Genomic DNA, 17348 nt, shown 5'->3' on the forward strand with positions numbered 1-17348 from the left:
TCTTTGGGTTTTTTTTTTTTCCCTTTGGTTTTTCGAGACAGGGTTTCTCTGTATAACCCTGGCTATCCTGGAACTCACTCTATAGACCAGGCTGGCCTTGAACTCAGAAATCCACCTGCCTCTGCCTCCTAAGTGCTAGGATTAAAGGCGAGCACCACCACTGCCTGGCAGAATAAATATCTTTCTTTTCTTTTCTTTTCTTTTTTAAAAAAAGATTTATTTATTTATTATTTGTAAGTACACTGTAGCTGTCCTCAGACACTCCAGAAGAGGGAGTCAGATCTCGTTATAGATGGTTGTGAGCCACCACACGGCCGTTAGGATCTGAACTCAGGACCTCTAAAAGAGCAGTCTGGTGCTCTTACCCGCTGAACCATCTCACCAGCCCAGAAAAAAATATATTTTAAATTATATGTTCTATCCACTGACTTTCAGAATTATCACCCTTAATTGTAAAAACGGAAACAAAGTTTCTAGCAAAGTGTAAATGACACAGAATAACAGCTTCATCAGGGTTAGACAAAAAGTCCCCAGTTTCAGTGTGGAAACTTCAGGGACACTTTTGGACATCAAGGTCATTGATCGCATTGATTAAAGGAATGGAGTTTGGGGCCCACTGGAGTTTGAATCAAAACACTCCTCTCTGTTCCGGGCCTCCAGCTGATTTTTGTCCTAGTGATTAGAGACATTGGTAGGAACAATTTGAGCACGCATGATAGAGACTTCTGCCCCTCTGTGGGGTGAAGCAGCAAATTCGGAATCTGAAAACACCCCGTGTATTTTCAAAGGGACCCGCATATTTTGGCTTGGCATTAAGACCTTAGACGCTTTGTTTATGATTGCTTTCCAAGGGTAGCAGCCACTGCTTTGTCAGTGGGTAGATGGAAGATGAACAGCTGAAGCCTGGAGAAGTGCTGGGGTGGGCTTGTGTGGGGTTCTAGAGCGCGGGTAAGCAAGCTTGCCCTCGCGTGCAGCCAGGGCTCGTGGAGAGGGCTGTAGAGCATTAACTGGGGCCCTGCACTCCACCTAGGGACATTCATCCATGAGATAGCAGCAGGCTCCTCTTCCTCTCACCAGAGAAAGCACATCCCCTCGCCCATTGTGTTCAGAACAAAATGTCCACTCCTGCCGGCTGAGGCCATGTGGCCAGCCAGCGTCTTCTCTCTGCCTATCCCTTTTCCCAGTTCCTTACACCCGTGTCCTCTAGCTGCACTGGCTGAGGGCTGTCAGCCTTCCCTCTGGACCCTTCATCCTGAAGCTCACTTCCTGGGTATGACTGGCTCTTCATCCTTCAAGCTTCTGTGCAGATGTCCATTCCTCAAAGGAAACTTTTGGAAGCCTGCAAACAAACTAATGCAGCCTTCCTGATTGTTGCCCTCTGCACACCTCTGAATGGCTTTCTAACACAGTCTTGTGCCTAAGCTGCCTGTCTGCTCCCACCCCACCCCCAACCCCCAACCCCTGCACGCAAGCTTCCTCTCGGCAGAGTGCACACATCCGACATTTGTTGGATCACATCCCCAACCGGGAGTCAGGGCCTGGGGGTCAGAGTGTGGGACACTACTTGTACCCTCAGTTCCTTACATATGACGTTGTCCCTTCCTTCAGACATACATCGGGACACTGCTTGTGTCTGTGAATCCGTACCAGGAGCTGGGAATCTATACTGCCAGCCAGATGGAACTTTACCAAGGAGTCAACTTCTTTGAACTACCACCACATGTGTAAGTAGCTTCTCCAGGGTCAGGTCCAATTTCCGTTTTTCTCATTCTGTATTTTTTCCTTCTTCTATTCTTCTTCATACCATCCAGTCAGGTCCAATTTCCGTTTTTCTCATTCTGTATTTTTTCCTTCTTCTATTCTTCTTCATACCATCCAGTCTGCCCACCCACCCACTCAACCAACCATCCATCCACCCACCCATCCATCTACCCATCCATCCATCCATCCATCCACCCATCCATCCATCCACCCATCCATCCATCCACCCATCCATCCATCCATCCATCCATCCATCCATCCATCCATCCATCCACCCACCCATCTACCCACCCACCCACCCACTCAACCAACCAACCATCCATCCATCTTCTCACCTCCATTATAGATTGGCTTAGGTTCTGCACTCTTGCATGTCAAAGCAGCGGATAATGTTAGCGGGTCGCTTTTGCATCTCAGCCTAAGTGGACAAGAGGAGGGCTCTTTGTGGAACCTTGGAAATCCATGTGGCTAGAGAGCAATCTCCTCTGGGATGTGGCTGCTGTGGCGCCACCGATTGGTGACAGCATGTCACCGCAGCTAAGGACCCCTGAGCATTGCCTAGTCTGCACGCTGCTTTTGCTGAGCCTGGAGCTTTTGCTGAGACTCGTGGGTCTGTTCTGCCCTCATCTATCTTTCTGCACACTGTGCTTTTGCTGAGCCTTGTGCTTCGCTCGGCTGTGGACTTGTGGCTCTGTTCTGCCCTCATCTGTCTTGGAGGCAAAGCCATTCTTCTTAAAGCATCTATAGATTTTTTTCCCTCTCTCATCAGCACTGGGAATTGTTCCACCACTGAACCCTGAGCTCACCAGCTCTCAGGAGAGCGTTGTGTTTGGATGATGAGCCTGAGAATAAAATGCTTCTGGTAGCTTCACCTCATGCGACAGGGGAGGATTTGTTTCCCCTGCACCCTAGGTTTTGAGAAAAAGAGAAACCCGTATTTTACCATATTCATGGAGCCATGGACAAGATGCTGTGTCTGTATACATGGAATAGAATGTCCCACAAGGATGTAATTTAGCATCTGGCTTATTCTCAGAAGAAATGTAAATGTATTTAAAAAAATAAATTTGGTGGGGTTGTATTGCAGCTCAGTAGCAGGTTGTGTTTTGTGTTTGAGATGCATAAAGCCTTAGGAGCCAATCGCTAGGAGCAAATCAATTAGGCTGTCTTAGTTACTTTATGTTGTTGTGCTCAGATACAAAAGCAGCTTAGGGGAGAAAGGATCTGTCCTGGCTGGCAGCTGAAGGGCAGAGTCCGCTACAGTGGAGAGTTAAGGAGGCAGCTGGTCACACCGCACCCAGAGCCAGGAGGCAGAGAGTGCTGACGGTTCCCCGCTGCTCTGCTCTCTGTCTTCAGTCACACGGTCCAAGATCCCGGGCAGGAAATGGGGCCTGTGGTTGGCCAACCTTCTTCTCACCTTAGTCTCCACAGGCAGCCCCATCTCCCACGAGTGTGATTCTGGAGTCTGTCAAGTTCCACCAACCACCACATGGGTAGATTTGAAAAACACATCCTTGGGGGTGGTGGTGAGATGGCTCAGAGGGTAAGAGCACTGACTGACCTTCTGAAGGTCCTGAGTTCAAATCCCAGCAACCACATGGTGGCTAACAACCACCCGAAATGAGATCTGATGCCTTCTTCTTCTGGTGTGTCTGAAGACAGCTACAGTGTACTTATGTATAATAATAAATAAATCTTTAAAAAAAAAAAGAAAAGAAAAACACATCCTTTGCTTTTAACTTGTGTTACTGAAGTCTGTCAGCTAATATTCATGGTACCAGGTCACTCAGGCAATCCCAGAGGAGCTCTCTGGGGTGCCACAGTCTAGCCGTGGCTTCCTGAAGGCAGGGGATTCTATCTTTGCCCAGTAGGTATTAGAGTCAGGGCGAGCAAGCAGCAGAGAGAAGCAGTGTGCTTCTGTCCGCTCCTTCCCCAGCTACGCCATCGCTGACAATGCCTATCGCATGATGTGCTCGGAGCTGAACAACCACTTCATCCTCATTTCTGGAGAGAGCGGAGCTGGGAAGACAGAGGCCTCCAAGAAGATCCTCCAGTACTTCGCGGTGACTTGTCCGATGACAGAGTCACTCCAAATAGCCCGAGACAGGCTGCTGCTCTCCATTCCAGTCCTGGAGGTGAGTGGCCTGCAGGAAGCCCCCCCGCCCCCCAAGGAAAAGCAGTCTCCTGCCCAGGTATAGCAGGAAAACTAAGCATGTGACTACCAAGGACAGGAGCTTCACGGGCATTGTCACAGCGAGGGATAGGACCCGGGAGGCAGGCTTGGATGTAATCTAGCAGGCTTCAGCAAAGCCCTTGGACACAGAGCCCAAGCTCCCAGCTCAGGAATGTGTCTGTTCAGAGTACCAAACTCTTCGAGCTCTTGGGGGTCTAGTGGGATGAACGGCAAAACCACGTGGGATTAGTAAGCTGTAAAGCACACTTGTACTTCCCTGGAATCAGAATCATCTGGGTTGTCACTTCTACTGTGACAATGTATCAATTTGCTGGCTGATCCAGAACAAGTCACTGTCTCCTGTGTGGCTGCCCCATCTGTAGGAGATACCCAGGCTAAGGGGGGGGGGGGTGAGTTGCAATTGGCGCTTGGGTGTGAGGAGAAGGTGGGGTGACAGGCTGTCAGTCACAGGGCACTGAGGGTCACATACCTTCCTGGATCATTTCTAATAGATCCATCCTTCAGAGGTTCTAGAGAGGTCTCGTCCTTGCTTTTCCTGTGCCCAAATATGGCATTAGGATTGTATCTTCTGAACTTAATGACTATTTTTTTTAGAAGACAATGTGTGGCTTCCCTCCCTAGCTCCTCCTACTGTCCTCCATGTCATTTGGGGGTGGGGGCAGGGACTCACCAAGCGTAGTGAGCCAAAGTGAATCTGTGTGGCATTTGTATTCACAGGCTTTCGGAAATGCCAAGACCCTCCGTAACGACAACTCCAGCAGATTTGGGAAGTACATGGACATACAGTTCGACTTCCAGGTATGCTGAAATCCCCATGTATGCTCTAGGGACCCCCATTAAGGCAACCCACAGAAGAAGGGCATTATTGACCCAAACAGTGGGAAAAACACAGGTCAGGATAATTTGTTAAATTGTGTGTTTGTGTGTGTGTGTGTGTATTTGTGTGTGTGCTCAAGCATGCAAGTGCATATGGCTGCATTCATGAGCATGTAGTGTGACACCCTCGTGGAGGTCACAGGACAATTTCTGGTGTCTCCACCTTCCACCTTGTTTGAGACATGGTCTCCTTTCAGAATTGTGTGTGTCAGGCTACCTGGCCTATGAGCAACTTGGGAATCTCTACTTCCCGTCCCATTGAAAGAGCGCTGGAACTACAGACACGGGCTGAGAATCCCAGCCCAGGCCCTTACACTGCAGAGCGCTTTGCCTCTGAGCCAGTTACCATAGTTCTGCCTCTTAATGGTCGAGAATGACATCTGAGAACGATGGGTGTGGGTGGAGACATGGATGGCTAGGAACGCACACCCATTAGAACCCATTAGAAAATGACTATTGTGTCGGGCAGTGGTGGTGCACGCTTTTAATCCCAGCACTTTGGGAGGCAGAGGCAGGCAGATTTCTGAGTTTGAGGACAGCCAGGTCTACAGAGTGAGTTTCAGGACAGCCAGGGCTACAAAGAGAAACCCTGTCTCAGAAAACCAAAAAAAAAAAAAAGAAAGAAAGAAAGAAAGAAAGAAAGAAAGAAAGAAAGAAAGAAAGGAAGGAAGGAAGGAAGAAAGGAAGGAAGAAAGAAAGGAAATGACCATTGCTCTAACATAGACTCCTGTATACTAAAGCTGTGCCCATGTTATCAAGAGTACATCCAAGCGTTGTGGCACACTATCCCAACACATAGGAGGCTGAGGCAGGCTAGCCATGGATTTGAGCCAGCCTGGGCTACATCGAGTTAAGGGATCTGCTTCAAAGCCTGAGGCTCTAAGTTTGATCACTGAGACCCACGTGGTAGGAGAGAACCCACTCCTGACAGTTGTCCTCTCACCTCCACACAAGTTCTGTGGCCTGAGCATGCATCCCCCCCCCAGCCCCCAGATATAATTTTTTTAAGGTGGACAGCTTTGTCTACAGCAAATAGGTTTCCTTAATGTATCATGCTGACTGAGGAAAGCCAGGAATGTAACATATACTATACAACGGTAATTATAGATACAATGTAGTTATATACACTGTAGCCCAGATGGGCCTGGAACTCACTACAAAGTCCAGGCTGGCTTCAAATTCTTGGCTATTCTCCTGCCTCAGCCTCCTGTGCCACAGAACTCTGGGTTATGTAACAACAGCTTTACTACACAGGAGCCTATGTTAGAGCAATGGTCATTTTCTAATGGGCTCACCATGAACCGGAGCACCCAAATGTGTGGGGTCCTAACCATCCACGTCTCCACCCACACCCAGGATTGTCAGCTGTAATTCTTGACCATCATGAGGTAGAACTGTGGTAACTTATTGAGGCCTTTAGATAACTATGGGGTTGAGGGGCTGGGGAGATAGCTCAGTGGATAAAGTCCCTTGTTGCTCTGCCTGAGGGCCGGAGTTCAATCCCCACTAAAGCCACATGTTAGGAGGGGGGAACTTCCTCCTGCACGTGACTGGTCCTCTGACTTACACAGCCAACTGAGAAACGTGTATCTTCCCCCTCCCAACACATACACAGCGATATAAATGTGATTAAAATATCTAATTTTTTTTAAAAAATCTGTGTTTATATATGTGAGTGTGTGCCACACTGTGTCTGAAGACAGTGACAGTGTACTCATATACATAAAATAAATATTTTTTAAAAAAATCACTACTGTGATTCAGTAGAGATGAGGTCCCCTTTCCAACGAGTGATGCTTTTATTGACTCAGAGTGTTGTTAATGAGGTTAGAAGGCCTTGACCTCACACCACATACAGAAATTAAATAGTGTGGGTTTGGCAGGATGGTTTGGTATGTACAAGCACTTGCTACACAAGCCCGATGGCCAAGGTTAGACCCCAGGAACCACTACGGAGTGGGGAGGGAGAAGAGGGAACCAAATCCTGAAGGTTGTTCTCCGAACTCCACATACAAGCTTTGGTCCATGTGCGTGCGTCCATGAGCACACATATACACAACAATAAATACAAATGCTATTTTTAAATTAGCAGGCTGGACCATAGCCTGGAACATTAAACAGTAAAACATGTAGAGAAAATATGTCCCCGATCTCAGACTGGGCAAAAACTGAGCCTAAGGAAAAAAAAATCAACCTTTGACCCCGAGAGATTGCTGTTCATTCAGATTGTAAGGCTGCCGAGTTGGTCACCATGTGTCCCTGTAATTTTAGTGATTGGGAGATAAGGCAGGAAGAACATGAGTTCAGGGCTAGCCTGGACTACACAGTAAAGCTGAAGTTAATCTGGCTGACCGGGGACTCTCCCCCTTCTCTCCCCGCCCCCTGCAAAAGCCACCTAGGCTAAGCCACTGCAGTGGGAGGGGCCTGGCCCGGCCACCTGCATCTTGTTCTGTTTTGAAGGGTGTTCCTGTAGGCGGCCACATCATCAGTTACTTGATCGAAAAGTCCCGAGTCGTCTATCAAAACCACGGCGAGCGGAACTTCCACATCTTCTACCAGCTGCTAGCGGGTGGTGGATCGGAGCGCCTCGCCTCCCTGGGACTCGAGCGAGACCCCCAGCTCTACAAGTACCTCTCGCAGGTTGGAAAGACCAGTGGCCGGTTTCGGGGGTCTCTGGGAGGACAGGGCCAGGGGTGTCTGATGCTCTGCTTGCATTCTCTCCTGTGAAGCTTGTCACAAGCAAGCAAGCTAACACATCCTCTCTTGTGACTAACAGCCATCTCATCTCAGGAAGGCAGCCCGGTGTCTAGTTCCCTGCAGAAGTGAGAACCGGTTGAACAATCTTAGAAACAAAGAGAGCACCGCGAGGGGTAGAGAGCAGTGGCCTCTTGCACACAAATCCCTAGGTTCGAAACCCAGCACTAGGTGAGGAAACAGATGTTGGAGCTCACCTTCGAATATTTAGATTCAGCCCTTCCAGAGTGGGAAGGTCCCGGTTTTGAGTCCCAGGGCCACACATCCTCCCCTTAGATCTGAGACATAGCCAAGGCTAGCTAACACTCAGTTAGCTGCTGGGGTGGACATGACAGGCATGGCCGTTCCTCTCTGCCCACATTAACCGATCTAAATCTCTCTCTGCCCTCTGAGAGCTCAGCTGCAAACGGGAAGCAGTTCCGGCCGGTCCCTCGAGGGGGCCTGGGAGCTAGCGTTGTTGATGGACCTTCAGCGTTTAGCTTCCAAGTTTTGGTTTTTTCCACAGACAGGGTTCGGAGATGCCTGGGCTGCAGGGGGTGGGGGTGGGGAGAGAGAGAGACAGAGACAGAGAGACAGACAGACAGACAGACAGACAAGCAAGCCCTTAGGGGAAAAGCTTAAATGACTTAAAAAGCTGAAAAGGATCAAAGAATCGTGATGAGCTGGCAGCTGGTCCTCAGAACAGAGAAGGACTTGGTTTGTTTTACGTTTCTTTTTAAGGACCTGGTTTTCCCAGCATGGCCACGTGGTCTCTGTCATCTCTGTGTGTGATCAGCAGGGAAAATGACAGAAACCTCACTCATTTCCCCAGGCAACTTCTCTTCCCTCTGAGCATCACATCTCTGTTCTGGAGATTCACAGAGAGACACAGGCACGCACGCACGCATGTACACACACACACACACACACACACACACACACAGAGAGAGAGACACACATATATACACAGACAGACACAGAGATATCGGCATACACACAGAAATACAGACAGATAGACATACACACACACACACACACAAAGAGATACATATATACAGAGACACACAAAGATACAGACACACACAGAGAAAGAGAGACTCAGAAACACATATACACAGAGAGAGACACACACAAAAGAAGTAAAAAACAACAAAAAAAGAGACACACAGATACAGAGATCCAGACACAGACATACAGAGAGACACATACATACACACAGAGACACAGAGATACAGATACACACAGACTCAGAGAGAGACACACAGAGAGAGACATAGACACAGAGATATAGTCACACACAAAGAGACACAGAGGTACAGACACGCAGAGAGACACATGCATACACACAGAGACACAGATGCACACACACACCTTTCTTATAGATTTTTTTTTTCTTGGACCTACTGCTTCAATCAAATCCATATATGCTACTAGGTTTGCAAACAGTTTTAGCAATTTGCTAGTGTTTGTTTGTTTTGACTCCATTTCCGTGATGCCCCACAACTGCTATCCCACAAAGCCGGGGAACTGTTCAGATTTGTATTGCGCTTTGCACTGCTCTAAACCAGGTGGGACAGATCTCAGAGGGGCAGGTCTGCTGTATAAGCTGTGCCTGCAGGAGGCAGGAACAGATGTCATATGGGGAGGGACAGCTGCTCAGGTCCCACGGGACCCATTCCAGAACCCCTCATGGATGGGAGCAACATCCAGGGATGTTTGAGTCTCTTATATAAAATGGCAAAGTGTTTGCATATGACCTGTGTATCCTCCCATACGTGTAAGTTGTCCCCAGGTCCAAATACTATGCAAATGCTGTTCCAGGTGGTTATGTGGGCGGAGGACATGGGTCAGTCAGTAAAGTGCTTGCCACACAAGCATGGGAAACCTGATTTTGAACTCCTTGCAGCCATATCAAAAGTGAGGAAGAAGAGGGAGGACCCTCGAGGCTCCTTCCAGCCTTCCGGTCTAATCAAATCCATGAGCTCCATGGTCAGTCAGAGACCCTGTCTCAAAAGTAAGGTGGAGGGTGATCAAGAAAGAGACTCAGCGTGGGCCTCCACTCAGAGACTCGGAACATGTGCACACAGAGAACATTGTTTAGGAGAATAAGAAAAAAGAGAAGTCTGCACATGCCCAGCCCAGTGAGACGCCACTTACCTGAATATTTTTGGTCGCCTGTGAGGATATAGAACTCACAGACGTGGAACTCTGTTTTCTAACACTGTGAGTTTTATTCTGTCTGATTCTTTGGCGGATGCTGTATATAATCCAGAAATATCTCAAGACGATGAACCTTCAGGCAACCAGCAAACCGGGAACCCCTCACATCCCAAATGCAAAACAAGTTTTAGAATGTCTATACCGTTTCCTCTTTAAATTGTGACATTGTTGGGCCAGCAGCGCAGACTGGGGAATAAAGTCACTTGCCTCAAAGCCTGAGGACCTGAATTGTATCCCCGGCTCCCACACGGCAAAGGGAGAGAACCAACCCCTGCAGGGCTGTCTCTGGTCTCCACATATGCACCCTGGCATACACTGCCCACACACTTGTACACACATGATAAATAAGTGCGTGAAATTTAAAATGTGACATTGGTAGCTCTGTTACCTATTTAGAAGTCAACACTCACACAATTCATTGAGAACCCTGATCCCACCATTGCTTACTGCCTGCCAGTCTGTAAGTACACACAGCCTCTCCTTCAGTGGGGCGGCCTCCAGTCTATCCCTACAGTGAGGAGGACGTCCCTGAATATCCCCAAGGGCATCACAGCCATCTTCCAAATGTAAGCCCCATTGTTTCTCCACATGGGTCAACATAATCCCTACTAGACAAACACCTTCCAGGTATTTGCCCAAACTGAAAAGGAAAAGGTGATTTTGGGGAGGCTGGAGAGATGGCTCAGTGGTTAAGAGCACTGACTACTCTTCCAGAGGTCCTGAGTTTAATTCCCAGCAACCACATGGTGGCTCAAAACCATCTGTAATGGGATCCGATGCCCTCTCATGGTGGTTTGTCTGAAGACAACGACAGTGTACTCATATACATAAAATAAATAGATCTTAAAAAAGAAAAGAAAAGAAAAACAGGTCCTGAGAATATAATTCAGTAGCTTTCTCAGGACAGGGATTTTTAAACATAAATTACCAAATAAAACTGGAAAAAAAAATGATCTCTGCTAGGTAGATTAACACCTTCTTGTCTACAGTTCAGGGTTCTGAACTAAGCTAGGAACCAGTGTCTGCATCTTCCATTGTCCTTAAAATGCCAGTAACTGATCCAATCGTATCACAGGGTCATTGTGCCAGAGAGTCGCCCATCAGTGACAAGAATGACTGGGAAACCGTGTGTGGTGCCTTTTCTGTCATTGGTTTCACTGAAGCCGACCTTGAGGTAAAGACCCTGGGGTTCTGGGTGGGTGGGTGGGGAGCCACCCTGTTTTCTTGGGGCTTGGTTGATGTAGGACCACTGGACTCAGCAAATAAAGGTCCAAACCAGGGCCAGGGGGACGGTGCAGTCGGCAGAGTGAGCCCTAGAACCTGCATCAAAAGCCATGTGTAGGTGCTGGAGAGACAGCTCAGCAGCTAAGAACACTTGTTGCTCTTGCAGACAACTCGAGTTTGGTAACCAGCACCCATGTCAGGTGGCTGGGAACCCCTTAAGATTCCAGTTCCAGGGGACCCACTGCTAAATAATAATAATAAAAGTCTTTTTAAAAAAAGACTTATTTTATATAGATGAGTGTTTTGGCTGCATCGACATCTGTGGATCACATGTGTGCCTGATGCCCACAGAGGCCGAAAGAGGGCGGTGGATCCCCTGGATCTGAAGTTACAGGTAGTTGAGAGGCATCTTGTGAGTGTTAGGGAATCTGAACCCAGGTCCTCTGCTAGAGAGAGCAGCATGGGGTCAGAGGTTAGAGTCATCTCTCCAGCCACCCCCCCCCAAAAGTCAGGTGATCCCAGCAATGAGGAAGCAGTGGAAGGGGATCCCTGGGCTCACTGGCCAGCCAACCTAGAGGGAACTAAAAGTAACCAAACAAAAGGTGGACTTGATGGCCATGAGGTGACCGCCAAATTGTCCTCGGTTCCATGCACACAAACATGGACACGCACATGCATGTGAACATGCATACACATGAATATATGTCCGGTAAAAGATAGAGCATCCTGTAACACAAGTACTTTGAGTTAAATAATGAAGACTATTTAGTATAAATATGCCTCAAGTATTTTTTAAAAGATCGAACATAGCCTATTCCAATAGTAAATGAGCATTTTGCCCTTTTTCTTTCAGCTTAAGTTTCTTCAGTGTTGTATAGAGAGAGGTTATGTGGTCCTCAATTAGACCCGGTGATATAGTCCTCCCAGGGTGATGTGGTCCTCCCCAGGCGATGTGGTCCTCCCTGGGTGATGTGGTCCTCCATTGGACCAGTTGAAGTCCAGTCTCGATTTAGAGCCATTGGACTTGCACATTGACTCTTTACTTACGCTTCAGTTTTAAAATGAACTGCATCATTGGTAAACATTGAGTAGAATCTTGTCACTGTCATCTGTCTTGATTATAACTCTGTTCATCTTTCAAGAACCAAAACGTAGTCTTATTAAATTATGGTAAGGTTTGAGACCATGCTATTGGCAAATTAAGTGGCTTACCTGTTGGGTTGGTTGGTTGGTTTTGTTTGAGACAGGGTGGTCTCATTATGTAACCCAGGCTGTCCTGGAACTAGTGATCCCCTGCCTCTGCCACCCAAGTGCTGGGGTTACAGGCATACACTAGCTGCAAGTTTGTTTTATAAACAATCTTGGCTGTCCTGGAACTAGCTCTTTAGACCAGGCTGGCCTCAAGATCAGAGATATCTGCCTGCCTCTGCCTCCTGAGTGCTGGGATTAAAGGTGTGCACCACTGCTGCCTGGTTATAAACTGCTTTTACAAAATGTTTATGTGTTTATATTTTGTGCTGGAGCCTTAGTGACTCCCTCCCACCACCACCCCCATTAAGATAATTAGCACTGGAAAGTGACCAGGACCCATTACTATCGAGGGGGCTCTGTGAACTGGGCTGGGATTCAGGGGAGGGACATATCACTGCCAATTGTCAAGGAGGTGGTGCTGACCCCTCTGTTGCTGTCCCCTGCCTGCCCACATCTCTAGAACCTCTTTGGGATCATCGCTAGTGTCCTACACCTGGGCAATGTTTGTTTCAAGGGGGACAAACAAGGCTGTGCCAGCGTCCCGGACACCCACGAAATCAAGTGGATTGCCAAGGTGACCTTCCTTCGCTGATGAGCTCAGAGGGTGGGGTGCAGAGTCTGAACCCCGGGTGTCCACCACGGTGCAAATGATCAGTACCACACTCTTTCATGGTTAGGAGGGTTAGAGCTTCAACCAGCGAGCCTGCTGTTCTTTGATTTGGTTGGTTCAGTTTTGTGATAGGACCTCATTATGCATTATTATTAGGCCTTGAACTTGCAATCATCCTGGGTGCGGAGATTACGGGAGTGTACCACCATAGCTGGCCCAGGGAGGCCCCCTTTGCCCTAAAGCACAGCAGTGAGGGAGGGTGGGTGACCCTGAACCCAGAGAGGCCACAGGCTCCGTATAGTCTCCGAATGATGACCGAATGTTTTCACGCAGCTCCTGGGGGTCTGCCCGGCTGTTCTTTTGGAAGCTCTCACTCACAGGAAGATTGAAGCCAAAACAGAAGAGGTAACAACACAGGGCAAGGGAGATGTCAGGCCCCTGCCGTGACTACTTGACCCAGCCACAGCACTCTGGTGTCCTCTGTGGGTAACAAGCCTCTAACCCAGTCCCAGCAGGCTCTGAGTGGCTCAGCTCTTGCTGGGGTCCCAACCCCATGTCCCTGCACCCATGCCTCCATCTCCTGTCCCACCAGCCTACATTAAACCATCCCAGCTCCATCACTATGTCTTCCCACACACACACCACTCATTACCTCACTCCACCCCGTACCCCCTCATCTCTACCTTATACCCCTCTACCCACACCTCTTACCCCATCCTTGTCCCTAACTCCTTATCCCTCTACCCACAGCTCCTACCCCCATCCCTACCCTTTACCCCCATCCCCTCACCCCTTACCTCTCCATCCCCACCTCTTACCCCCATTCCCCACCTCTTACCCCCCATCCCCTCACCCCTTACCTCTCCATCCCCACCTCTTACCCCCATCCCCTCACCCCTTACCCCAACTCCCCACCAGCTCAGCCTCACCCCTGTCGCACCCTTCCTCACAGGGTGAGCATGTGCCCATGCTGTTCCCTCTGCTAGGACACCTTTCCCTGTCCCCCACCCTTCAGCCCCCAGACCCCCTGAATCAGGGGCTCTTCCCTGATCACCTGCCTCAGCCTCATGGCTGTCCTTATGGCACCCGTCACTCTCAGCCTGCACCAGGACTTGGATGTCTCCTTAGTGCTCCCACTCTGCCCCAGCTGAGCCCACAAACACCAGGCCTGTGTCTGGGTCCTGGTCTCCTAACTTGTGTTCTATGCTCAGTCACTGACAGAGACTAATGTGGACACTGAGGGCGTGGCTCATCCTGTCTGTAATGGCGTCCCTTACCCTTCTTTCCAGGTGATATGCCCGTTGACGGTAGAACTCTCTGTTTACGCCAGAGACGCCATGGCAAAGGCCGTTTACGGGCGGACATTTACCTGGCTGGTTAATAGAATCAATTCTTCCTTAGTTAACAAGGTGGGTCAACACACGTTGGGTGTCCTGTTCTCATTGAAGTGGTAATGTCTTACGATCATCATATTGTGCCTGTGAACATGAACCGTAAGCTCCTCGTGGGCAGGGGTGATGTCTTTTTGGGTCTTCCATGCCTTGCACACAGTAAGCTGACAGGTGTGCACACCTGTTTGGGGACATTTTCTAAAGTCCAGTATCCACAGCACCTGTGGTAAACCAGACGGTGTTTGTCTTAGTCAGGGTTTCTACTCCTGCACAAACATCATGACCAAGAAGCAAGTTGGGGAGGAAAGGGTTTATTCAGCTTACACTTCCACACTGCTGTTTGTCACCAAAGGAAGTCAGGACTGGAACTCAAGCAGGTCAGGAAGCAGGAGCTGATGTAGAGGCCATGGAGGGATGTTCTTTACTGGCTTGCCTCCCCTGGCTTGCTCAGCCTGCTCTCCTATAGAACCCAAGACTACCAGCCCAGGGATGGTACCACCTACAAGGGGCCCTCCCCCTTGATCACTAATTGAGAAAATGCCTTACAGCTGGATCTCGTGGAGGTATTTCCCCAACTGAAGCTCCTTTCTCTGTGATATCTCCAGCCTGTGTCAAGTTGACACACAAAACTAGCCAGTGCAGCTTTCTACAGCCGTAGAATTATAATGTCTCAGGACGCGCAGGTGACCTTCAAGCTCCTGTTTAGCTGATGTCACCTTTTTACGTAGGAATCAGATAAGATGCGAGTTTATTCAAAGCTAGAAATCAAGGCATGACTCCAGGGCCTGGTGTGCAGAATACAGACTTGGAGGGAGTATCTCAATCCAGTTGGACACAAGAGTCCACTATGTCCCGTTAAGAATAATGGTGAAGGGGCTGGAGAGATAGCTCAGTGGTTAAGAGCACTGGCTGCTTTTCCAGAGAACCCAGGTTCAATTCCCAGCACCCACATGGCTGCTCACAGCTGTCTGTAAGTCCAGCTCTAGGGGATGTGACATCCTCACACAGACATGCAGGCAAAGCACCAATGCATGTGAAATAAATAAAAATGGGGGGGGGGAAGGAGGAGGGGGAGAAGAAGCAGCCGGACTAGATGGCTCAGTAGTTAAGAATGCTACTGTCCTTGTAAGAAGACCCAAGTTCAGTTCAGCATCCACAATGGGTGTCTCACAACCACCTTTAATTCCTGTTCCAGAGGACCCCGAGAACCTCTTCTGGTTTCTTTGGGTACCAAACTTGGGGGATGTGTGTGTGTGTGTGTGTGTGTGTGCATACACATGCGCACACACTCACACACACGCAAATAAATCTTTAAATTAGTAATAACAATCATATCCTCAGTTGCTATAACCAAGCTCTACAAGCTGGGTGACTGATAAAATGTAGAAGTTTACTTAGCTTAGGGCTCTGGACACTGGGGACTTGGGAGCACAGAGCTGCATCTAGTGGAGTCTCCGCCAGCATCCTGACAGGGCAGGGGACATCCCCATAGCGAGGTGCGATGTGCTAGTGAGCCTCTGCATCATGGTGGCCCTGTCTAATGACCTTGTCCTCCGAATACAGATGACATGAGTCTGAGGATACTGATTCTGACAGGTGAACTTTGAGGAGACAAACTGAGACAGGGCATCACTGCAAGGTGCCCACCCATGCCTGTATGGTCATGCCTCTGCCTCCTCTCACCTGGGCAAGCACTTCCTGGCAGTTTGTAGGCCACTTTCATTGTTGGGTTTGGAGCAAGCGCACACCAGAGGCTGGAGAGACATGAAGATGAAGCCATGCAGTGAATCAGAAGGCAAGGTGTTGCTTGCCTAGGGAAGCCACAGACAGGTCCAGCTGTGGCCCAGACTTAGGCCCCAAAAGTTACTATGAAGAAAAAGGCAGGGACCATGTGCTTTATTGCTCAGTCCCAAAGTTAGGGACAGCAACAGGGATTGCAAAGATAAAACTTAACCAGATCAGTCCCTTTCCCACTACTCTGATGGTGATGACCAGGAAGAAAGCATCACACAGCGAGAGATAAAGATCATGGTCTGTGCAGCTCTGGTCTCTTTGTAGGAAGTTAGCAGCATCAGGTCCAATGGGCTCTGCTCTGACCGTCGTATCTACCTGATGGTGCCCCCAGAGGCCCCACTTCCAAATCCCATAGTCAAATTTAGTTTCCATCTCTTACAGCCTCACTGTAGGGATGGAGTTTCAACACCAGAGCCTTTAGGTAAGAGTTTGAATGGTGGCTCCATGGCTAAAAGCACACGCGGCTCTTGCAGAGCATCCATGTTTAGTTCGAGGCACTTATGTCAGGCAGCTCAACAGCTGTCTGAAACACCAGCTCCACGGGATCCAGTACCCTCTTCTGGTCTCCACAGGCACCTGCAAGCATCTTTTAGTGTACATGAAGATACTTTGGGAGAGCCACAGTGCTAGCAGCTAATAGCATACATTTTCCTCCACTAGGATTTCACCCAAAAGACTGTGATTGGGTTGTTGGACATCTATGGCTTCGAAGTCTTTGACAAAAATGGGTGAGTTTGCCCTGTGTGCCTGCCTGCCTGCACCACCTGCCTGCACTGCCTGCCTGTACCACCTGCCTGCCCTGCCTGCACCACCTGCCTGCACTGCCTGCCCTGCCTGCACCACCTGCCTGCACTGCCTGCCCTGCCTGCACTGCCTGCCTGCCTGCCTGCACCACCTGCCTGCACTGCCTGCACCACCTGCCTGCACTGCCTGCACCACCTGCCTGCTCTGCCTGCCCTGCCTGCACCACCTGCCTGCACTGCCTGCACCACCTGCCTGCACCACCTGCCTGCCTGCCTGCACCACCTGCCTGCACTGCCTGCCTGCCTGCCTGCCTGCACCACCTGCCTGCACTGCCTGCCTCCACCACCTGCCTGCACTGCCTGCCTGCCTGTACTACCTGCCTGCACCACCTGCCTGCCTGCACCACCTGCCTGCACTGCCTGCCCTGCCTGCCTGCCTGCCTGCCTGCACTGCCTGCCTGCCTGCACCACCTGCCTGCACTGCCTGCCTGTACTACCTGCCTGCACCACCTGCCTGCACTGCCTGCCTGCACCACCTGCCTGCCCTGCCT

At 49.5% G+C, this 17348-nt stretch overlaps 1 protein-coding gene across 1 annotated transcript in view; it reads left to right on the forward strand.

Annotated features, from left to right (window-relative positions):
* Positions 1-17348, forward strand: part of Myo1h (myosin 1H) — a 75324-nt gene that overhangs the window by 26722 nt on the left and 31254 nt on the right. The window contains exons 3-11 of the mRNA NM_001164573.2: positions 1609-1724; positions 3698-3896; positions 4673-4753; positions 7292-7471; positions 10860-10958; positions 12720-12833; positions 13203-13274; positions 14159-14278; positions 16715-16782. Of these exons, the coding sequence (NP_001158045.1) occupies positions 1609-1724; positions 3698-3896; positions 4673-4753; positions 7292-7471; positions 10860-10958; positions 12720-12833; positions 13203-13274; positions 14159-14278; positions 16715-16782 (1049 nt within the window). The remainder of the gene's footprint in view (positions 1-1608; positions 1725-3697; positions 3897-4672; positions 4754-7291; positions 7472-10859; positions 10959-12719; positions 12834-13202; positions 13275-14158; positions 14279-16714; positions 16783-17348) is intronic.

Source organism: Mus musculus, chromosome 5 (genome assembly GCF_000001635.26).
Source record: "Mus musculus strain C57BL/6J chromosome 5, GRCm38.p6 C57BL/6J".
NCBI classification, from domain to species: Eukaryota; Metazoa; Chordata; class Mammalia; order Rodentia; family Muridae; genus Mus; species Mus musculus.